This window comes from Marmota flaviventris, chromosome 10 (assembly GCF_047511675.1).
Source record: "Marmota flaviventris isolate mMarFla1 chromosome 10, mMarFla1.hap1, whole genome shotgun sequence".
Classification (NCBI taxonomy): Eukaryota; Metazoa; Chordata; class Mammalia; order Rodentia; family Sciuridae; genus Marmota; species Marmota flaviventris.
Genome location: NC_092507.1, coordinates 5571251 through 5595210, shown reverse-complemented (window position 1 = coordinate 5595210; position 23960 = coordinate 5571251). Strand labels below are relative to the sequence as shown.

General features: G+C 39.4%; 1 protein-coding gene across 4 annotated transcripts in view; it reads left to right on the top strand.

The window, feature by feature from the left end:
* Rere (arginine-glutamic acid dipeptide repeats) overlaps nucleotides 1-23960 on the top strand; it is a 396954-nt gene that overhangs the window by 118224 nt on the left and 254770 nt on the right. For all 4 annotated transcript variants that reach the window (XM_071617313.1, XM_071617315.1, XM_071617314.1 and 1 more), the window contains exon 2: nucleotides 17552-18020. In XM_071617313.1, the coding sequence (XP_071473414.1) occupies nucleotides 17696-18020 (325 nt within the window). In that variant the 5' untranslated portion in view covers nucleotides 17552-17695. The remainder of the gene's footprint in view (nucleotides 1-17551; nucleotides 18021-23960) is intronic.

Genomic DNA, 23960 nt, shown 5'->3' with positions numbered 1-23960 from the left:
GATAAATTCTGTTTTGTTTTCTTGATACAAAAGAGCAACTGACTCTAAAGTATTACCTAAACTCAAAATTTGTTGACATTTATAGCACATTTTAACCTGTGACTAAATTTAGGCATTAATGATTTTAGGTTTCATCTCACATTTTGTATTTTCAGGGAAAGAAGGATAATATAGAGAATGATTAAGCTAAGTAAATATTTGCCCATTGCCACAATGTTAGATGTTCTAAAGTAAAATATTTACTATAGAAATTAAAGCTTAAACTGAAGAACCAGCCATCTTACCTTCTAAAATGAACAGGTAAGGGATGGTTTCTGAAACCTTAGATTCAAAGCACCTGAGAAAAATATTTGAGGAAGACCCCTAGTTATTATAAATAATTTAGTATATGAATGGTTATCTATGAAATCTTATAATTTATTCCTTATGTATGGAATGCCTGCCTGGTTTGTGGGAAGTGCCTGCACCTCTGTCCCAGCATTTGTTAGAAGAGTAGCTTCTTTGTCTGCCATTCCTTACCTTCCCCATTTGTTTTCTTTATGAGTGGTTTTGTTAGTGGGTTTTTTTTTGCTTTTTAAGTTAGAAAAGGCAAATGATTTTAAAAGCCAAGGAAAATTTTTTTTTTCTAGGAACTTTCTTATTTTTAGCATTTCTCTCTCTGAGTGCTTATTTATGAAGAATTTTCAAATTTTTATTTTCTCACTTAAACATGCTTTATTTCCCTTTTCTGGCCCTCCACCCAGGTGGGTTGAGCCTTTTGGAAATTTTGGCCTGTTATTTATTTAGCATTTGTATAATATACACAGTGGGTTTTTTTTTTGTTTTTTTTTTTTGGTGTGTGTAGTGGGACAAGCAGTTTTCTCATTCTTGCATGTATTTATCTGTCTCCTTTTGTTATCACTGGGGTTTCTACTTGGTGTCTGGGTCCTTGGTGTCCCAAAGAATTGAACAAGAACAGAAGTAACAGGCAAAACTCAGATTTATTGAAGATGAAGGTGAAAGGAGCACTTCGGAAGATAGAGCACAGTGGTCCTAGAGAGAGGAAGGCACTCAAGGCCCCGCTGTTTGGGAATTATTGTCTTATATATACTGAGCTGAAAAGTGGACCTGACTGAAGACCTTCCCCCTTTTGCTCCCATTGTCTAGGATATTGTCTAAGTTTCCTCCTTTGGTTATTTCAGAATATCTAATTAAAGTACTGCCTGCTTTACCCCCACTGGTTACTTTTCAATACCTAATTAGAATATTTTACCTTCTTTACCCCCATTGGTTACTTTAGAATACCTAATCAGATTACTGCCTGCTTTACCCTCATTGGTTATTTTAAAACATGCAATCTGTGGAGGAGTTTTAAGGGGAATAAAGGCTTGGTGGCAGGAATGGGACTCAACAAGAACAGGGACGTGATGACTCCTCTGCTGGTCTGGCCCTCAAGTGCATTTTTTTTGTGCCTGGCCTCTGCCATTTCAGTGCTCCCGAACTCCTCCCTAGCACACTTGCATTGGGTGGTAGTGTTCTGCTGGATGGAACTGGGAAAGGGCTTGTGCTCTTATAAGGGAAGAGTATGTATACCCCGGGGGCACTGGCGGGACCTTGGCATTTTTTTCCTTCCATCCTGGCATTCTTTCTGTCCGTCCTGGCGCAGTGCTGTTTTCTCCAAAGTACCCCTTTACACGTAGTTGTTATATTTCATAGACCCCCCCTTTCCTTTTTGCCTTGGAGCTCACAGTTCTGATTATGAAGCCCCAGAAGCAAAGGAACCCCCACCCCCATTCTCCCTTACTCTCCTTTCTTTCTTCCATCCATATGACTTTATGGACTTATTCTTGAATTTATTTATTTTGTTGTCAGAGTCCTTCTGAGAACATTTCTGGGGGAATCCTAGAATTCCCTGGGGATAACTTGTGTCATAGACTATCACCACACTTTTGCTTATCTTCCCAAATCCAGAAGTTCTTTAGAATGGAGTCATTGCTCACGGTTTGGCCTGTTCTATTTTTGCCAAAAATGGCTGACCTTTCCCTCAAAGATTATTGTTACCTGGGACTTTAAGGGTGAAAGGAAGTAAGTGCCCCAGAGAAATCCAACACATTCCTGTACTCAAGGTGTTTTTTGGTTTTTCTTCTTGTAATGACCAAAAGGTCAGAATGATAACCACTGAACAAATTCATCTGGCTTTCCCCACCTTGCCCTAGGCCCCTATGAAAAGGGAATTGGTGTCATGTGACTGCCATTCCCTTGGTGGAGAAGGCCTTGTAATCATACCTCTCTTCTCAAACATCACTCAGAAAATAGGTCTCCCCTGATGATCATTTTAAAGACAGTACCATAATATTACATTGTGGGAAAGCATTTAGGGTTCAGATTTTTTGAGAGGAGTTTTATGAATGATCCCTGCTCAGAGTCATGAGTTCTTACTGTGAAGCAGCTTGTGATAGCAAGTGGAAGGTCAGAAGAGCTCAGGGAGGGAGTGCTTTGAGATATTTCAGTCATTCTTGAGAAATAAGTGATTGAAAACGTGTTCCTAAGAGCTCTAGTTTTGTATAGAAAGAGAACTCCCCTTGTCATTGTGTTTCATAAACACAGGGGTAACTTACCAAGTTTGCAGAAATTGAGACTGTGCATTGATTATGAAGAAAAAAAATGTGTAGTCTTCTACATACTTGCATGACAGTTGCACAGAATTAAAAAAAGTCTTCTGAGAGCAGATAGACTTAAGATTTTTTTTTTTCCATACTGTCATTGCATATCATTGCAGACTTATCTTCCAGAGACTCCAGGCCACGATTTTAGAGAGATGGTATAATATGTCCAGTGAGTCAGAGATTGATGTGAGAGTGGGAATTTACAAAGAAAGAGTGCTGACAGTGTAAGGTAATGGGATCTGTGATTCTAAAAACTTGGCAGACTATGTTGATAAAGGCTGAGTGGAGAAAAATGCTTTCTTACTCCTTTTTCCCTTCAGGTCAAGTTGTATAAATTGCTGAAAAAATTGTAAGAATAAATTAAAGCCTTGGATTGCTCTGGGACTCTCACTATCTTTTCTAAGAACTGTAGTCTGTTGCTTTTGTGAAAGTCAAGGATGAAGCCCCTGGGTTCACATTTATGCATATTGTTGTACTGGACAGTATTAGAGCAGATTTAAAAGAGAGTGGCTTATTGATAAAATTGGATTCTTATTATTTTTACATATATGCATTTAGCAATAGATCAGTGCTAATCACACTTTGTGAGGTGCTGGAAATGTTCTGTGCCTGCCCTGTCTGTTGTGGTGGCTACTGGCCACATATGGTTTGTAAGCACTTGAAATGCAGCCAGTGTGACCGAAGATTTGAAATTCTTATTTAATTTAAATTAAGTAGGGCTGGGATTGTGGGTCAGTGGTAAAGTGCTTGCCTAGCACATGTGAGGCACTGGGTTTGATACTCAGCATCACATACAAAAATAAATTTAATTTAAATTAAGTAGCCATGTGAGTGGTGACAGCCATCTTGGATAGCACATCCCTGGATTAAAGCTGTAAGAGATGTACATGGCTGTAAAATGAACATCTGAGTGCCTTCTCTAACATATAGACATTTTATAGTTTTATGGCCACAACTTTTATTCCTATACTTCATTTAAGAGAAAACTGGAAAGAAAAGGGGATTATAAAGGCACTATTTGTGTGTGAGATGGAGAATTAGAATTTAATTTTTAAAACCAAATGCCCAAAGGTAGTCTGTTTTTAAAATGCATTGGGAAAACACTAATGAGAACCATGTCATTTTTGCCTTAAGAACCTGTGCTGTTTGATTATAAAAGAGAAGAATTTTTTAGTGGATAATAAAAAATGAAGTCTAATGAATAGATTGAGTTCATCATATGTTTGATTGCTTTCAAAATAAACACGGAACAGTGCCTGCTCTTGTGGATCCAAGCAAGAGCCTGTGTTTCTGAAGCCTGAGGAGGGCTGGCCTGGGGAAAGCTGGTTCCCAGTGGGTGGTGAGGCCCTTTGGAGGAGGGTCTCCTTTTAGAGGAATCAAGGCAAGCATCTGGAGATTGGACAGCTCTTCCTGCCTAGCAATGCAAGCTAAAAAAGCTTTCCTAGGATTAGCTAAATGTTTTAGATCAATTTTCTGCAAAATGTTTATTGAATGCCTGGAGCTATGGGATTCTAAAGATGTGAAAAATCTGATGTGTTATCTTCTCTTTTTAAAATGTATTTTAAAATAATAGCTAAAGAGGATATTTAATTTCAGTTGATAAATACAAAGACTTTGTAGTCAGATGGAGGCTGAGTAATCCATTTTCTAATATATGTACTTATTTATGTTCTTCAGCTAACTTTCCCAAACCCCAACTTCTATGATGTTGTCCTCTTACTCTGTTTGTCAAAAAATACATTTAGTACAAAAATTGTGTAGGAAGAATTGGAGTGGTTATATCTTTAAGAAATAAATTAGACTTGATGTGCTTTCCTCACAAGCTCTGGAATAAAGGTATTAAAAATTAAGACAAGGGTAAGTGGCATTTGTGTTATAGAGAGTAAGAGTTGAGTCGGCACAAAAATGTACACTCAGTGACTCAGGAGGCTGAGACAGGAAGATTAGGAGTTCAAAGCCAGCCTCAGCAAAAGTGAGGCGCTAATACAAAAATAGGGGTGGGGATGTGGCTCAGTGATAGAGTGCTCGCCTAGCACATGTGAGGCCCTGGGTTCTATCCTCAGCACCACATAAAAATAAATAAATTTAAAAAAATAGAGGTATGGTGTCCAACTACAACTAGAAAATAAATATTAAAAGAAAAGAAAGCTGTGTTTAAAATCCAGTAGTACTGTTCCATTAATTTGCAAGATGTGAGGATCATTCAGTGTTTTCCTCAGTTCTTTTAGTGTGACAGAATCTTTCATTTGGACAGCTTGTGTATTGCCCTGGGAAACGGCAGGGGGAGGTGTTCCCTCCTATGTTATTTTCTTCCAGTGGAAACCAGCCAGGACCTGGGCTGCCTGGGTTTTATTAAATGTAGCATTTGGTAGCAGCATTAATATGGAAGTTGTCCTTGGGCACCTGTTAGATATATAGAAGACTTCTCTGTGAAGCTGATGGTGCATTGTTTCCATCTCAGGCTACCTGATAAGTCTTCCTGTCATCCTGTCAGTGCAGCTTCATCTGCAGTTCACACACTGTGTCTGACCCACAGCATCTTGCTTGTTTTTGAGCATTTGTTTCTACCTGAACTGCTTCTTCCCTGGCAGTGTGTTTTGATACTGTCTGACTTCATGGTTATTGGTCCTGCTTCTATGCTGAGGACTTCTGGGTTTCTACCTGGCCTGGCGCTGTCCGACCTCTGGACCCATGCTTGTATCCCTTTTAGGCATCTCAAACATAACATATTCCACACAGTTCTGAGTTTTCCCCTCTCTTGCTCAGATCAGTCATTGGCAGCTCTGCTTTTTTAGTTGGTCAGACCAAATCTTCCCTGACTCTATTCCCCCAACACATCTGATGGCCTACTCCCCCAGATGTATTCACAAGATGACTACTGCTGACCACCTCCCTCCTACTGGCTGCCGGGAGGGGATTCCTTGTAGGCAAAATTTCCACAACTTTTCTGTTATTTGAGTAGATGCCACCCATCTACCTTTCCATCTCCAGCTGCCGTCTTCATCTCATTGCTTAATCCAACTTGGCACCTTGCCTCTGCCTGGGTATGCCAGGCCCACTTCTGCCTCAGCCTTTGCACTTTTCTTTCTGCCCAGAATGCCTTTCCCCCATTACCACATAACTTGCACCATTACTTCTTTAAGGTCAAGTGACCCCCTCGTCAGTAATTGTCTTTTTTTTTTTTGAGAGAGAGAGAGAGAGAGAGAGAATTTTTTTTTTAATATTTATTTTTTAGTTCTCGGCGGGCACAACATCTTTGTTTGTATGTGGTGCTGAGGATCGAACCCGGGCCGCATGCATGCCAGGCAAGCGCGCTACCGCTTGAGCCACACCCCCAGCCCAGTAATTGTCTTAAGTACATTAATGACCCTTCATACATGTACTTAGCTTTGTTTTTCTCCATAGCACTGTCACCCATGGTTATATTGTATATACATTTACTTACTTGTTGCCTTTTGCCTCCCCTTATGCAGGTTCTGAGGTTAGGCTTGTGTTCTGGACATGCATATATCTAAAGCTTCTTGGGCAGTGCTCAGCACCTAGTGTATGTGTTCAATACGGTATGCTGAGATAATGGTGGAATTGACAGAAAATCTGCTTTGCAGGGTGATATTTATTTGATGATGAGTGTTACAGCTACAACCTCTAGGTGTTGTGCTCTATCCGAGCCCTGGGCCTGCCCTCACCTCTGTATTTTCTGCCACATTACTAATTACTGGCATCTGGAATTGAATAGTTCCAGTGGCCTTTCTGCTTTTCTTCTTGAATGACATCAGGTTAACAACACTGGCAGGGTTAATAAATTGGGTCAACTTAGAATCACACTCAGTTAGAATGCCTCATAGAAAATGGCAAATTGAGTTTTGGCTAAGGCTTCTGCTTTTCTCTTTCATCTAAGAGTTAGAGAAATTCTAAGTATTTAGAAGGACTGCTCTGATGTGTTTTATGATTCCATTTTTCCCTTGATATAATTTATACTCATGGATTAGAAGTACATTTTGAATGCTTTTTGATTTTTTTCATATATGTGAAGTGTAGTTGTATTAAGTATAAAAAAATTTACCCTGTCATTTCCTTTCATTAAATGTTGACAGCTTATGTGCCATGGTTACAGATTGCTTTGAATCTTAGAGCTCTGCAAACTGAAAGAAACTCTGTCCACCTTATCTACTTTTAAACATGGTATGCAGAGGTAGTAAGCCTGACCAAAAATTCTTGCATATTAAAGATTAATGTAGTCCAAAAATGGTTCTCTTTCATTCTTGGCATTACATGAAATAAGAGTTTATGTGTTTAATCAACTATACGTTTACAGCTTTAAAAGGTGGCTTCTCATGGTGCACATCTATAATTTCTGCCACTTGGGATGCTGAAGCAGGAGGACCACAAGTTTAAGGCCAACCTTGGCAATTTAGCAAGACATTGTCTCCAAATAAGGAAATATATAAAGGGATGGGGATGTAGCTCAATGGTAAAACACTCCTGCATTTAATCCCCAGTCTCTGCTGCCACGCCCCCCACCCCAGGTAGCTTTTTTTCAATCACAGAGGTAGAGCTCATCCTTGTGAATTTTATAGCCAGCTGCATCTTTGTTTTGTTGTAGCAAAGCTTGAACTTTTTCTTACTAGTTTGTAGTGTTGCTGCTTGCTTATGTGCATGTGTTTTAAAAACAGTTTTATTGAGATATAATTCACATATTATCTACCTATTTGAAATGTACATGACTTTTACTATGTTCACAGATAACTGGCAGCTATCATCATAAGCTGTTTTATTAACCCTAAAAGAAACCCCATAACCATGGCAGAAAACCCCATTTACCCCTTCCCCCAAACTCTAGACCTAAACAATGAATCTGTTTTTTGTTCCTATGGATTTTCCTTCTCTGAACGTTTAATATAAATGGAGTCACACAGTATGTGGGCTTTTGTGACCGATTTTTAAAACAGCATGTTTTTCAGGTTCATCCATGTTGTGATATGTATCAGTACTTCCTTTCTTGTCACTGAACAATATTCTGTTGTGTGAATTTGCCACATTTTATTTATCCATCTGCTTGGTGTTTATATTTATTTTGCTTTTCATTTCCTGTTTACTGCCTTGCTCTGGGTTAGGTAAATTTAGGAATCCTTTTCCTGTTTTATGCCAGAGACTTGGATTTACAGGCATTTATCCCTTGCTCTTGGTATTGTGGACACAGGTTTCTCTTTAGTTGTGCACAGTAGAAATCTTCTCTTGGCCTTGTGAGCAAGGCAGGTCACCTAATATTGCTTTTTGTAATCTTCAAGGCTTGCCAGTCAACACCAGGATTCTTGGTATATTTGCTTCTGTTTTCTTAATTCAGCTTCAAACATCTGTGTAATTACTGTTTCAGGCCATGCTTGAATTAATCCAGTTTATTTCAGAGAACAAAGAACATGGCACATTATAGTTTTTGTAATAGTGTTAGTTTCATGGATTCCATATTAGGCATAATTTTGAAAAAAAGCAACACAGATGCTTAACCCTTTAAAATACCTTCAGTGGAAAAATAACTTGTTTAAAGTTGTGGTTTTCAGCTGTGAGCATATTTGCTTCCAAGAGGATATATTGGCCATATCTGAAGACATTTTGCATATTTAATTGGGACAGAGTGTATTGTGCTCCCAGAATCAACTTGTGTGAGGCCAGAAATGCTTCCAAACGTCGTATAATTTACAGCACAGTCTCCCACAACAAGAAAATTTCTGGTCCTAATTGTTAAATGTACCACAGTTGTGAAGCCTTTGTTTAGAGTGAGCAGTGAGTTTTCCTTAATTGAATAGAGGAGGCATAATTATAGACCAAGTATAGGATTATAAGAATCTGCATGTTATTGTCAGAAGGTTTGTTTGCATTTAAAAGTATAGGAAGGAGCTGGGTGAGGTGGTGCACTCCTGTAATCCCAGCAGCTCGTGAGGCTGGGGTGGAGGATTGCAGGTTCAGGGCCTGCCTGGGTAACCAGGAAGACCCTGTCTGAGGTGGGGGAGGGCTGGGGATGTAGATCAGTGGTAAAGCACTCCTGGGCTCAATCTTCAGGACCCCCCTCCCTGCCACAATATAGGAAAGTAATTGCTTATATGAATGGGTGTGTATTTTCTTGAAAGGCAGGACTTTTAATTTTTACTGGAAATCTGGAGCAACCTTATCTTTGGGGATTCTTTCTTCAAATAATAAAGATAATATATTGTTCATTTAATTTAATTTTGTTGTTAATTGTAACCTAGAGTTTTGCTGTATTGGGTACTTTTCTACTCTCTCCAGTGTTTCCATGTTATTATTATGTCTTATGGAAAGAAGTGAGCTTTTGTAGTTGTCAGGGTCCCCCGTCTTGGTTCTCAGTTTCTCCCAAGGCCTCTGGAGACTAGCAAGTGCCCCTTCTAGCTCTAAGCTATTTAGGGTGAGAGTGTTCACTCTGTGCCTCCTGCTCTTGCTACCACAAAGGCTGCTTTCTGAATTGACTTGTGTCCCATCACAGTGGTTCAGGCTCCTTCCATAAGGCATGTGTTCTGAGAATAAATATATAAACAGGATTGATTGTGTTTGAATATTCACAAAACCATAAATGTAGAGAATTCAAGAACCAAGAATGCAGAGGTTCTTGAAGTCATTTGCTTCTGTGGTTGGATTTGGTCAAGTGGAAGGACTTTAAGCATGGACAGACTACTCTCAGTATCACGTTAAGTTTCAGATAACAACACTTTATTTCCACATGGGCCTGCAGGTCTGCTGACTCCACATTTCAGTGTCACTTTGCACCTTACTTGGTTGTTCCAGGCATGTTTTGATGTGTTTTGCACAGCAGGTTGCTGTTGAAAGAATGCCTTATTTCTTAAGCAGTGCGTACAAGTGTTGAGTGACATTTCCTTTTCCAGAGCAAAAGTCATTACATTTTCTTTCCCAGGCATGTTGATATGAAAGAGATGAGGAAAAGAAAATTGATTTACCCTTGAAAGCAAGTTCCCCAGCTGTAGAATGCCTCCTTGGCTTTCTGTGGTGTACTGGCTGTAGCTGTCTCTGGTAGGCAAGACCCACAGGGTGAGCTGCTGCTTTTTGTCAGTGCAGAAGTGACAAGGTGGAAGCACTGGAGATGCGGCAGCTCCTTACTTAGACCTCAGAGATAGTGGATTGCAATGTTGTTTGCAGTGATACCAAGCCCTCTCTCCATCCCATGCTGGGGATCGAACCCAGGAACCTGCCACATCATGTTTGCTTAGCCTTGTGTTGGGTAACTTGGACTTATCCTTAAGAGGATGGGCTCTTGTATTTGGAGATGTAGCTCAGTGGTAGAACACTTTTCTAGCATGCATGAGGTCTTGGTTCGGGAGTCAGCAGTTTTAGTTCATAAACTAAGTGTAACACATTAGCTGTGTGATTTTGGTTAAACTGCTCAGCCTCTCTCTATGCTTTACTCTTGTGTTGGTAACGTACACATAATAGCAGTACCTACAGAATAGGGGTTATAGTTGGGGAAATAATATGGTCTGGTTTGGTTTGCATGTTTTTCCTGTTATTGTGTCTTTCACTCTCAGATGTGTTATTTTAGATGATAAATTATATTGTCACCCTTGTGGTGGAGATGAAGTGAGCTAATGTGCAGAGTGTTTAGTGTGTATTATGGGCCCAGTGAGTGTCAGAGCTTTATGATTTTAGGCACTTCCATTATCCATTCTATCTTCTCTACTAAACTTACTCCCTACCCCACCCTTTCAGGATAGCTGTCTAAATGAGTGCTGAAGTTCCTCCCACCAAATGGCTTTCTCCCTTTCTTTGCTTCTCCTTGTCTTAGTCATGGTTTATGAGCCGACTCAAGTACCACTTTAGTAATTAATGAAATATTTTCTTTCCCAAATTAAAGTCTCATCATAATGCCATTTTTATTGATTTAGCTAATGTGTGAGAGGGAGAAAAGGAAGATTCTTTGTCTTTGTGTGCTGTTAGGATGTGAAATACAGGAGAGGGCAAGATGGCCAAGGGCTTATTCCTCACAGCAGGCCAAGTATGCACAGAGGACTCGGGGACTGTTCAGAGACCTGAGCAAGCATTGTGGGGGCTGGGTTAGCAGATAATGCAGGAGAGGAGTGTGAGATAAAGGTCTTGCAGAGTATTGGAAGGATTTGGGTAATTATCTAGGGGGAAAGTCACTAAAGTATTGGAGGTGGGGATTGACATAATGCCATTAGCCTTTTGATGAAAGTACCCTGAATTGTGGGGTCTGTAGAACTGGATTTGAAGAGACTATCATTGGAGTGGCTCTGAGGAGGGCCTAGAGAGGGGGGCCTTAACTCATGACATTGGGGTCCTTGTCAAACCCAACAGAAAGGAATTTTAAGACATGCCAGAGACAGATTTGTTAGAAAAGCAAGGAGTGCACAAGCATAGGAGAATGTAGACAATTTTGAGGGTAAAGGGTGAGAAGTGCTTTTGGGGGACTCAAGCTCTTTTTTTTTCGGGGGGGGGGGGTTGTATTGGAGATTGAACCTGTGGATGCTTTATCCCTGAACTGCATCCCCAGCCCTTTTTTAAAAATATATTTATTTTTTTAGGTGTAGGTGGATACAACACAATGCCTTTATTTTTATGTTGTCCCGCCCATGCTAGGCGAATGCTCTGCCACTGAGCCGCAATCCCAGCCACCTCAGTCTTTTTTATTTAGAAACAGGATCTAGCTAAATTGCTCTAGCTGGCCTTGAATTTGTGATCCTCCTGCCTCAGCCTCCTAAATGGTTGGGATTACAGGTGTATACTGCTATACCTTACTCAAAGTTTTAAAAGGAAACTTTGTCAAGGGCCAGGTATTGGAAGGTATGTGGGGATGACGTCAGTCTGGTGATCATAGATGATTTATGGTGATATGGCAGTTCTTAGGATGCTTAGGCTGATGTCTTTTCTGTTATCTAATAGATATGGTCTCCCATATTGCACACTTTATTTATCTATTTAATATTTGTTTTACTTTTAAGTGGACACAATAACCTTTATTTTATTTTTATGTGGTGCTGAGGATCAAATTCAGTGTCTCATGTGTGCTAGGCAAGTGCTCTACTGCTGAGCCACAACCCCAGCCCTATATTGTACCCTTTAAAGAAAAATTTCATAAGCAGGAGAACTTCTAAGATTGTGAGTGAATATTTGTAAATTTCCCAGAAATTTGGGAGTTGACAGGCCCTGAGAAAACTGGACTGGGGAGGTGGTATTTTTAAAAAAAAGTTCTCAGCAGGTTTTCACATGCATCTGGAACACAGTAAGTTTGGCAAACCTATACTTTGTGGATCACCTGTGTTTTGGGTGGTATCTGAGGGCTGATGGATGCCCATGAGATTGACCAGGAAAAAGTAGAGGATGAGAGGAGGGCTCCAGACTGTACCTGACAGAACTCCTAGATTGGCTTTCTCAGTACAGGAGGCAGAGGAGTGGTTAGACCCAGGAGAGGACTATGCCAGGAAGACATTCCAGAAGAGGTGTGGTCAGCCCCCTTGCCAACGCTGAATGGTCATGAAAATGAGCAGGAGGGCTTTGAATTGGATTTGAGACAGGGAGAGATTTTTTTCTGTGGGAGTTGTTTTATAGAACATGATGTGATAGGTGTCCTTGTCTTTATGTCTTTATGGATTTGCAGTGGGTGGAGAAGTGACAGTTGGTAGCAGTGGTGGGATCTGTGGGGACTGTAGTATAGGCAGGATGGGGCTGAATGAGAGGCTGGGCTTTGGGTGGACCTGGAAGGCTTCCTGGATCTGGATAGCAGTTAGGCTAAAGGGAGTGTGGATTCTAGGCACCCAAGGAGTATCTTGAGGGATAAAGGTGACAACAGTAGGGGAAAGGTGAGGCTAGAGAGGTGACAGGGTGGGTGGTCAGGACTTGACCTGTAATCTTTGAAAAGGAATGGTGGGCTTTGAATTGTACGCCTTAATTGGTCGATTGTTTGGTATATGAATTATATCTCAATAAAGCTGTTACCCTTGCCCTCTCCAAAATAAAAAACAAAACAAAATAAAAGTGGCGGGGGCATTTGTTGGATGGCTGCTCTGGAGGACAGATTGGGATGAAGGCAGAAGGAAAGTTGTGCAATCACAGGAACTCCTTAAAAGCAGTTATGTGAATCTGGAGAGAGAATGATGACTTGAAATAGGCACGTGAGGATGGAGCACTGGGCAAGCGCTTAAGATGATCAGGATGTGTTTGGTGGGCTGCAGAGCCGAGCAAGATGCCTGGTGTGTGGTTAGGCATTTGGAAAATGCAAAGATTTCTTGCTATGGGGAATGAGGAATAATTGATCAGATTTCACTCACTGTATTTTGTGTAGAAGCCAAGTGTCCTTCAGAGAAGCTGGCTTGATGAACTGAGATGATTAGAACTCAGGGACCAAAAGCTCAAGAGGGAGGGAGGGTCAAGCTTTTTTTGATAAGTGAATTTTAAACCTGATCTAAAAGAAGTTATTTTTGAATTTTTACTTCATTCATAGTTAATTCTGCATGATTCATTTCTTAATCCTGTAATGGGAAAGATAACTTTCTTGCAGATAGAGATGTTTTGGCAACCTTTCTTTCTTGCATAGCACAGTGTGCTATTGACTGTTACCATCTGTGGCAGATCAGAAGTCATGGCTAAAGTAAGTATATATTACCTAGAGTTTGCATTTGTGAAGCAGTTTGCAATTTGTAAGTGCATGTACACATGGCATACTTAATTCTTAGCAGTAGCCTTATGAAGTTAACCAGGTGTTGTCTTATTTTACAGCAGTGCAACTGTGACTCAAGATAGGTAGAGTGATTTACCTAAAGCACACAGCACATGGCAGTGTTTAGACCTTGGATTTTGCCTTCCCAGTCCATTGTTAAGCATTTCTATCATAGGGCCACATTTTCTGGGACAGCTTCAGTGGTGACAGGAAGTGATTTCCTTAAATGAGGTTTGAATTGAGCATGCCTAAAAGTTTTGGTACTTCATCTTGGTTTTGAGAAGTATGTGAGGTGTTTCTTTCTTCATTTTGAAGAGGTAAAAAGATGTTTGTAGAAGTTGAACTAACCCAAAGTAAAGCTGCATCATTGACTGTTGAAGGCCTTGACCCTGGTTAGATTAAAACTAAATTAAGTCAGCTGGCTAAATTTTATCAGTTAAGATAAAATCACATAGTTTAGTTTGGTAATCAGGAAACTAGTAAAAGGAATGTCCTTTTTATTTCAGTGAACCCTGGAGTACTGCTTTTGGAAATGTATAATTTATGAATTTGTATTATGTATGGTCCTACTCAAACATGAAGAATAAATGTTTTTGTGAGTGCTAAAAATTTTATCAGAAATTTTATTTCACTCATTTCTTTGGTGATCCATCTCATTTAGTCTCATGGCTTTACAAATCAAATTAAAACTAAACCTTTGATACAGGTGTGTGGATCTCTTTTGTTTATGGCCTCTATTCACTCCCTGGAATATAAACTCTATGAAATCAGAGATTTTCTTGTGTTTCTCTATTGTTTCCTAACACCAAGAGCAGTAAATAGCACATAGTAAGCATTCACTGGACATTTGTTCAATAAATGCATGACACTCGTGAATCTGAGTTGTGTTCTAGATTATGGATTGCTTTCCTTTTATTGTTATTTAAAGTATGTTATACTGTGTTTCCTGCTTCACTAGGAGATGGATACATCTTCATATTTTTGGCTTTTCTTACTGAAGAAAAACATCATTTTATAGGGGAAAGAAGTAAGGCAGAGTGAGTGTGTTTCCCAAATATGTGTTTGTGAATTATCAGCATATGTTAACATGTAGGAAAGAGGGTGCCTGTGAAGGGTTGGATCCCCAGCAGCCCAGGGAGCAGACCAGATAGGATTCACATTGTAAGAGCTGCTGTAGAATCCTGCCTTGCTCATTGGTTGTGTGGCCTTGTGCAGGCGAGCTGTTTTGTAGTCTGTAAAGTGGAGATGACAGCTTCTGTCCAAGTCACATTACAGAGTTGTTGAAAGAATCAAATTAGTGATCTGCTACATAAACCTTAGGTTGCTATAATGATGGCTGTTTTTGTATTGCTACCCTGTAGATCATTATCATCAAGTAGAAGCCACAGCTGTCCTTGGTATCATCTGGTTCCTCTCTGGGTCTCTTTTTTTTTTTTTTCAAAGATAGCAATATTATGAATCACTGTATACTGAGGCTTGGAAAAAATTTGATTAATATGTTAAGTGCAGAGGAGAAAAAAATATCTCTCTAATGAGCTATATTTTAGAGCCAGGTAAAAGAGGTAATTGGATTGACTTTGGCTTTGTATTACCCATGTTCTTAATTATCTGAAACTTGACTATATAAATGTATCTTTATTACACATTGTAAATTTATACATAAATAACATAATATAACTGGGTGTGGTGGTTGCAGGCCTGTGATCTCAGTGACTCAGGAGGCTGAGGTAGGACAATTGCAAGTTCAAGGACAGCCTTAGCAACTTTGTGAGACCCTGTCTGAAAATAAAAAGAGAACTGGGATATACCTCAGTGGTAAATTACCCCAGTGGTAAATTAATTCAATTGCCAGTAACCCCCCAATAAGAAAAAGAATATATATTAAATATGAATTTATATGTCTATTGTATAAATATAGCCAACATTTACATAAACAGAAACAGTGATCTTATATTAACCCATATGCTGGATTTCATTTTGTGAGTGTCTTCTCCATTAATTGCGGAAATTTAGAAGAATGTAAAAACCACATTCTTTTTCCAAATTTGAATTTTTTAACTTTCTTGCTCACTTTTGGCAAAAAGAACTCTTTTCTTTGTGAATAGAAATTGATGTATACTTTCTATAATGAATAGTATTTAATGTTCAATTGGATTTATTATTTTTTCTTCTCTGAGTGCTAAAATAACATTTTAAAATAGAATTTTCTGGAATGGTTGTCTTGTTAATCCTAGGGAGAATGATCTTTTTTAAATATTTTTTTTTTTTTTTAAAAAGAGAGAGAGAGAGAGAGATTTTTTTAATATTTATTTATTTATTTTTAAGTTTTCGGCAGACACAACATCTTTGTTTGTATGTGGTGCTGAGGATCGAACCCGGGTCGCGCGCATGCCAGGCAAGCGCGCTACCGCTTGAGCCACATCCCCAACCCCTTTTTTTTTTAAACCTATGAGAAGTATTTCCATTCTGAACTACAACTTAGAGGAGCTTTCAGTTTACAATTCTCATCCTTTTTGGGCTCCTGGTAGAATTTGATAGGTTTAGAATGTCAAAGAGTAATATGGATGAATCAATCTGGTAGTTATTTTTCTTGTGTGATTGAGTTGTTCATGTTCTAAACTTAAGCCTAATGGAAAAAAATAATATGTCTCTTTGTGTATTTTAAATTGCTAATACCAGTGGCCTGCCTGTCTGTTTAGCAGATGCTTCATTTGGGCAATGGAATATGCCTAGGAAACTGAAGGCCTGTCTGAGAATAAGTCTCTGATGTGGAAAGAAGTGATCTGGTTTGTACTGCATGCTTCCGGTCTTTTGACCTGCTTATAGTTGGTCAGTGTGACTGCCCCTTCCTTGATACCATCCAAAGGTGCTGATTAACATTGTTTTATTGTGAATTTTTAAGGGTGTTTGACTTGCTTATGGGTAGGTCTTATCTGATATCAGATTTGATCCATGAATTTTGGAAAGTCTGATAATTTTTATGGTTTTGGCATGATCAAAGAGAATTTCTCTGCATCTAAGGCAAATGGATTTCTGTTGTTGTATAAGTAAACAGGATTGATCTTTTATTTGTTTGCATGTGGTGTTTCCTATCTGGCCTTCATGGCATGAGAAACAGATGGTTCTCAGATTGATCACTTGCCTCCTTTCTTTGCATTTGAGCATTGAGCACAAGAATCCCAAGCTCTTCTTAGTTCTGAACACGTGGCATTTAGATAGTGTTAATAAAGATTGTTGAAAAAATGAGATAGGCTATCAGGGAAGATGGTGGGAAATTATACAAGATAAATTATTGGTTTTTAGGAGTCTCAAACTGACTTGTAAACAAAAAGTGTTTTTTAACTTATAATACAACTTTTATAAGAATTATGTTGAGTTGGGACTTGGGGATTCTCTGTTCTCATTGCAGGCCCTTAAAAACTTCAGACTTTTCTTGTTAGGTTTAGTTCTAGAGGAATTTATTGGGGAAGCAATTAATAGTAGAAATTTGGAAGAATGTGAAAACCACATAATAGTCCCTAAAGCTGGAAGGTTATTTTTAGAAGCAGTTAGTTTTGTTAAGGCAGAAATAATAAATCTTTTGAGAAACCAATTTTCTGGGATATAACTGAGAAAATGTGTAAGACATAATTAAAGGTAGTTGAAAGGCCCTTGTTTTGAAGCTGTCATTTTCATTTGAGCCAGATGTTGTGTTTATTCTTGTAAGGAGCTCTGGAAATTTGGAGTAGTAGGCTGAGTCTTCAGAAGATAGTGCACTATGTGACATCCTGGAATGTTCCCCACAGCTGTCCAAATTATTATTTTTTCAGGTGGAAATAATTTTTATTGCATGTTCTTTCCTTTTTTATATTGTGGGTTATGAAGTTCCTTTGGAAATTATTCCTGTTATATATTGACCACTGGGGTATACTTTACATTTTCCTTAAAAAGGAGAAAACAGTTGGTGTACAGAAATATAGTTTACTCATATGTGTACAGACAGTTTTTACTCTTGATGGTAGAAATCCCCTGACCACTTGCTAGTTGAGCCCAAAAGCTGTATGTTGAAACTGCATGTCACTTGTTCTAGTTCCTAACGATGGCCTGTGGGAAGAGTTAGATCTAAAGCATGACTGAGAGATCTGTTAAGCAAAACATTATTTAAAGAAGGAAATAAGAGGAAACATTAAAGTAAAACCAATTTCTCCCTCTTTCCCCCCCACTCTGGTAGCATTTTTGAAACGTCGGGGTTGTTGGAGTGGTTGGATTTTCCCTGGAATTGAGTGAGAAATTCAGAAGACTGAAGCCCAGGCTTACTGTCTACCTTTCACGGAGGCCTAGCCGTGAGAGGACAGAAGAAGGCACGTGGAGAATCATGACAGCAGACAAAGACAAAGACAAAGACAAAGACAAGGACCGAGACCGAGACCGGGACCGAGAGAGAGAAAAAAGAGACAAAGCAAGAGAGAGTGAGAATTCAAGGCCACGCAGGAGCTGTACCTTGGAAGGAGGAGCCAAAAATTATGCTGAGAGTGATCACAGTGAAGATGAGGACAATGACAACAATAGTGCCACCACAGAGGAGTCCACAAAGAAGAACAAAAAGAAACCACCAAAAAAAAAATCTCGTTACGAAAGGACAGATACAGGAGAGATAACATCCTACATCACTGAGGACGATGTGGTCTACAGGCCAGGAGGTAAGGAGCCCTTGAGTTGCCAGGGTGCTTGTGGGAGAGGTTAACCACAGTGTGGAGAGAAGGTAAACCCTGCGTTATGGTGAGGAGGCCTTGAACTAGGCAAGCAGACAGTAGTTTGGGCTAGGGAAACTAAGGTAGTGAACGCGGGAGCCACTTTCTTGCTTGTGTCTTTATTGACTTGGCTTCCTGTCCTGGTTGTGCATTTATAAATTCTTCCCTTGTTTTCCTCATGCTGCTTGCTCTCTCATTTAATTCTATGCTTAGTATTTTTTGTCTATTTGGATCCATCCTTGCTTTTCATCTTCAACTACAAATTGGGCTGTGATGACCCTGCAGAATGAAAAACATACATGGCAAACTTGAGTAAACCTGAAGATGCTTGAAATCACAGTTTTACATGGGAACAACATTGACCAGAAGCTAGAAAGTTATTTTTATTTATTTATTTATTGTTATTTTTTTTGGGTGGGGTGGGTACATGGGATTGTGAACTCGAGAGCACTCGACCACTGAGCCACGTCCCCAGCCCTATTTTGTATTTTATTTAGAGACAGGGTCGCACTGAGTGCTGAGGCAGCCTTTGAACTCACAGTCCTCCTGCCTCAGCCTTTCAATCTAGTGGGATTACAGGCGCCTGCCACCGTGCCTGGCCTGACCAAGGTTCATTGTTCCCCTTGACCTCCTTTTCCAAATAATTGAGCTTCAGGCTCACTAATAAGTGATAATACATGTAGTTTAACTAACCTGCATGGTTTTCTAGAAAATAAATTTTGACCCTTTTTGAAGGGTTTTGAGAGTTTTGAAGCTTATGGCTTTGCTCAAGGAGGCAGAACCCAGCTTTTAAATGAGATGCTTGGAAGTGAGTGTTTCAGAATGTGTTGGACACCAGTGAAGACATTTTTCATATAGGAGCCATAAAAACAGTGAAAGTCATTTTGTTTGAATTATTTACACTGCTGAGTAGTGACAACAGTTGCATAGATTTAATTAATAGGTCACTCAGTCTAATGTTTTTCCAAGACAGGGATTGAAGGACTTAACTGTGTTATGTCATTAACCTGCCACAGTCATTTTAATGGGTGCTGTAGCTGTCTGAACTTTACAAAAAGTTCCAAACTATATTTTGGTACTATTGGAATTAGTTTTGATTTTCAAAAGATAATCAGTATCAGAATTTACACAGACAAACCTGTATTCACAGCTACGATTTCTCGGTTGAAGATCAACAAAGAAGATATGTATGTGACATCGAATTTTCAAAGTTGGAGGTTTAGTGGTAGAATACTCTATCACTGGTACTCAGTGATAGAACACTTGCCTAGCATGCATGAGGACCTGAGATGGATCCCCAGCACTGCAAATAAACACAGAGAAACAAGAACAGAAACAAAGGTGAAGGTTTTAAAGAAGTTGGAGTTTTGCTATGGAGATTTAATCTCATGTAGGTTGTACTATCGGTATTTAGATATTGGACAGTAAGAATGCTTCCAACATTGTTCACTAAGGGCCTGTTTACTTCTAAATCCTGAGAAAGGAACAGAATGTGTTTAAACTCATTCAGATAATTATTACATTGTGATAAAAATAAGGGAAGTCATTGCCAGCCCCCACCCCCCACCCCCTGCCCTGAGGAGTGGGGATTTAACCCAGGGAAGCTGTTGCCACTGAGCATCATTTCGACCCTTTTTATTTTGAGACAGGCTCTTGCTAAGTTGCTTTGGACCTCAGTAAGTTACTGAGGCTGGCCTTTAACTTGCAGTACTGCCTTTGCCTCCTGAGTCTCTGGGATAACAGGCATGTGCCACCACACCCAGCTCCTTTTCTCTTAATATAACATTTAACACGTTTAATATGTGGTCCTTCCTTGTCCAAATACCAGTTGCTGCATTTAGTGTCAATGCCAGCCTTTCTCACCTTGTATAAGATGGGATGTTCCTTTTTTTTTGGGTGGGGGTAGAGCTGAGGATTGAACCTAGGGCCTTGTGCGTGCAAGGTAAGCACTCTACCAACTGAGCTATATCCCCATTCCTGGGACATTAGTTTTGTGTAGTGTAGACCATTCACCAGCATGTTAGTAGTCAGATATGTGCAGGAAATGCTCCCCAAACTGTCCCCTCATGAGTTGTATAATCAGTGACTCGAGAAGCCCTGCAGTTAAGGAAACATCTTAATATGAAAATCACCTGCTGTTTTCCCCATTTATGGGATCATGGCACCCTGTTTCTGTGGATTTCTCCCTAAGAGAAACTAGTCTTGAGAAAACGAGTTTGGGAAATGTTGTACATTCTTCTTGCACATGTTACACAATGACAGGAAGTCTTCCTTTCTTGACTTTTCCAAGAATATGTGGAAGTACATTGCTAAAGGAGCATTTGTCAAGCGGTTTACAATACTTTTATTCATTCTCTATCTATCTATCTATCTATCTATCTATCTATCTATCTATCTATCTATTTAGCTGAGGAGTGAATCCAGTGCCTCATACATGTGAGGAAAACGCTCTGCCACTGAGCCACAATCTCAGCCCTCAAATGGTTCTTTTTTGAAAATTAAACAAACAAACAAACAAAAAAACCTCACAACACAAACAACTTTTAATTGGTTCTTTTTAGTTATATCAAATGATTTTTAATAAAATGCTTTGGGAAGTAATGTGTACAGTCAGGCATCTCTCAGTATACATGGGGGACTGGTTTCAGTCCCCTTTGGGTACCAAAGTCTGCAGATGCTCAGGCCCTATATAACATGGTGTATGTGCACATAACCTATGCAAATGCTCCTGATTATGCACTGCTCTAGATTACTTACATAATACATTGAAATGCTATGTACACAGTTTGCTCTACTTTGTAGTTCAGGGAATAATGGAATTTCCTAATAGATACTGCTGTGGCATTCTATATCTTTCCTTCTAGCACTTAAAGCAGTAATAATTTTTGATTTATTTTCATTATTTTAGAATTAATATCTGCCTCCTTCCTCCAGAATGGCAAATCTGTTTTTGCTTATCATAGAATTTCAGGCATCTTTGACAGAAGTTTATACATAATGGGTATTGCATAATACTTGTGGAATACATAATTTCTAAAAACATTTTTAAAAAAAACTTACTATTACTGATGTTAGCCCTGAAATCCTGTCTTGAATCATTTATTTCCCAGTGAATGATTTAACAGACTCACTAAAAAACACCACCACTGGGCTGGTGTTGTGATTTAGCGGTAGAGTGCTCTCCTAGCTCGTGTGAGGCCCTGGGTTCGATCCTCAGCACCACATAAAAATAAATAAATAAAGGTATCGTGTCCAACTACAACTAAAAAGTAAATGTAAAACAAAACAAAAACAAACAAACAAAACAAAAAACAACAAAAACCAATACCACCACCAACAACAACAATATCAAAAAGCCCAAAACATTGTGTGGCTATGTACCACTCTTGTGATCTTACTTCTTTGTCGTTTTTCATCTGTAACTCTACTGTTCAGAAGACTGTCACAGTAATGGATTAATTTATTACTCGGCTGTGTGCAGCCAGATTTCCCTTCTGGGCTTCCTGAGCATGGGATATCGATTTCTAGTTTGCTGTAGGTGGGCATATTAATTTCTTTCTGCTACTTTCAGTAAATACTAGGGAGTTTCATTCATCTATTCCTGATCCAAGTAGAAGTGGTCAGAAAGTTAAATTCTTATTGGGGGGGCACTAAAAATTTTGGCATATGTGTGTTGTCTGTTATTTGGATAAGGAACCAAGTTCTTGCAGAACCAGTTAATTGTAATATAAGTGACTTTAAAAAAAAAAAAAAAGGAAGATGTTCTTTGAAACATGCATCCTGTTAAGCTGGTTCTCTCTTGCTTGTATTCTGTCATATCAGCTTATAATTTTGTGACTGCTATTACTTTAGATATAGTCCTTGGATGACAGAAATCTGCAGTGCATACAAGAGAGGGAAAGGAAAAAAGTCAAAATTAAAGTTTTTTTTGGGGGGGGGGGACGGGGGTGGAGGGAGTACAGGTACTGGGGATTAAACCCAGGGGCACTTTACCACTGAACTATATGTTCCCCCAACTCAGCCCTTGTAATTTTTAAATCTTGAGACAGGGTCTCACTGTGTTGCTCAGACCGGCCTGGAATTCGTAATCCTAATTTAGCCTCCTGAGTAGTTGAGATTACAGATGTGCACCATGGCATCCAGCCCCAAATTTGAGTTTTTCAAGTTTTTATCATTTATGTGCATCTACAGATATCAATTCTAAAATAATAGAAATAAATGGAAAATGATTACTGGTATAAGTGCTAGAAGGAAAGACATAGAATACCATGGCAGTAACTATTAGAAAATTCTGCCTTTTCATGAACAAAGTGTGAAATTTAATTTTTTATGAAGATAAGTTTTATATATAAGAAACAAAGAACTGAAGTTTGTGGTTATGGAACTTGAATTTGGTCTAGAACATTGCCTCCTTTTTTATCAACTTTAATTCACTGAAAATATTCATAGGTGTTATCACTGAGGCAATCACAGTTATTTTACTCTGTTTCAATTTTAATTACTAATATCTATAACAATCAAGTCACACATCTTGTTTCACACAATTATATATATGTTAAGTTACAGAAAGGCTAAGATGGCCACAGGGTTTCAGGGTCATGCACAGACCCTTGAAACAAAGGCAAGGAGCACGTACAACTGCAAAGAGTCACTGCAGGTGGTCACATAAGGGTTTTAGCCCACCAGTTCACATGGTAGAGTAGAGGGAGTGTCCTAAGGACTGGTGGTTTCACAGTGCCAGCTGCAAGTGTCAATTCAAAATGGTCCATTTGTCACAGGAGAAATCTCATTGAACTGAAGCCCAATACAGAGTTGGAGTTGCTGTGGCAATGGTCCTGGGCAAAGGTTCTGATAAGTGACCAGGTGACAGGGTCAGTGTGTTGCTATACCGCTATCGTACGTGTCCTTCCTTTTATGTGTTTCAGAAGAGAGTTGCATCATTCAGTGGTCTGATGTGTTTGATGAGCTCAGAGTCAGGTTTGGTTTCTCTGATACTGTGTTTGATATGCCCAGGCATCTGTGTGCTTCTGACTTAATTTATTAAGCTCACAGGGGGTCATTTTTTGTTAGCACTATTACTGTATCAGTTTATAATTTATGATTGTGCTGTGCATCTGGGTGTTGTTCAGTAAGTTCTATGTGTCCAATGTCTAGTGCTCATCTATTGTCCAGTTATCACATCACTCTGCCTTCTCACTTGAATTCAAAATACAGTAGCTCATGTCAAACTACTATTCTCAACAACATGGGGTAACTCAGAGCAGGGCACGGCCTGCTCCTCGTAACACCTCACTAGAAGAACAGGCAAAGAGCCATTCATACAAAATACAAATAACCAATCAATGAAAGGTATTTAATCTTTGTAATAAATCAAAATACAAATTGAAACACAGGAAGGTAGGTATCACAATAGCAGACCAACAAACAGAAGTTCTAGGATTGCAAAACAAATACCAGAATGTGAATGGCATTCTGCCCTTGGGGCCACAGTGTGGGCCCCAATACCAGCTCTACCAGTTTCAGATTGGGAGATCTTGTGGCTAGGAATAACTCAATCATGAGCCCCTGATAGGAGGAAGGTTTCTAGTGCCACCTGAACTAGGTTGTCACAGATGCTCAGGTCCTTTTTCTTACCTCTTCCTACCCTTGCACAAGTGTAGGTTTTACCATAGATTTTAGGAATGGGTTCATGGGCCCTGTGGGGAATTCCAGCCCAAGGGCCACTTGAAGAGACCAGTCCATGTGCCTTTGAGGAAAATTAAATTGGCTGTGACTTCTGGAAAAACCAGGAATTTGAAAACAGTAGGATCCAGGATTTGTGAAGGCAAACTGGCTCACCCTGAGTTAACTGGCCAATGCAAGACTCTCAGAATTCAGCAGGTGTCTCTG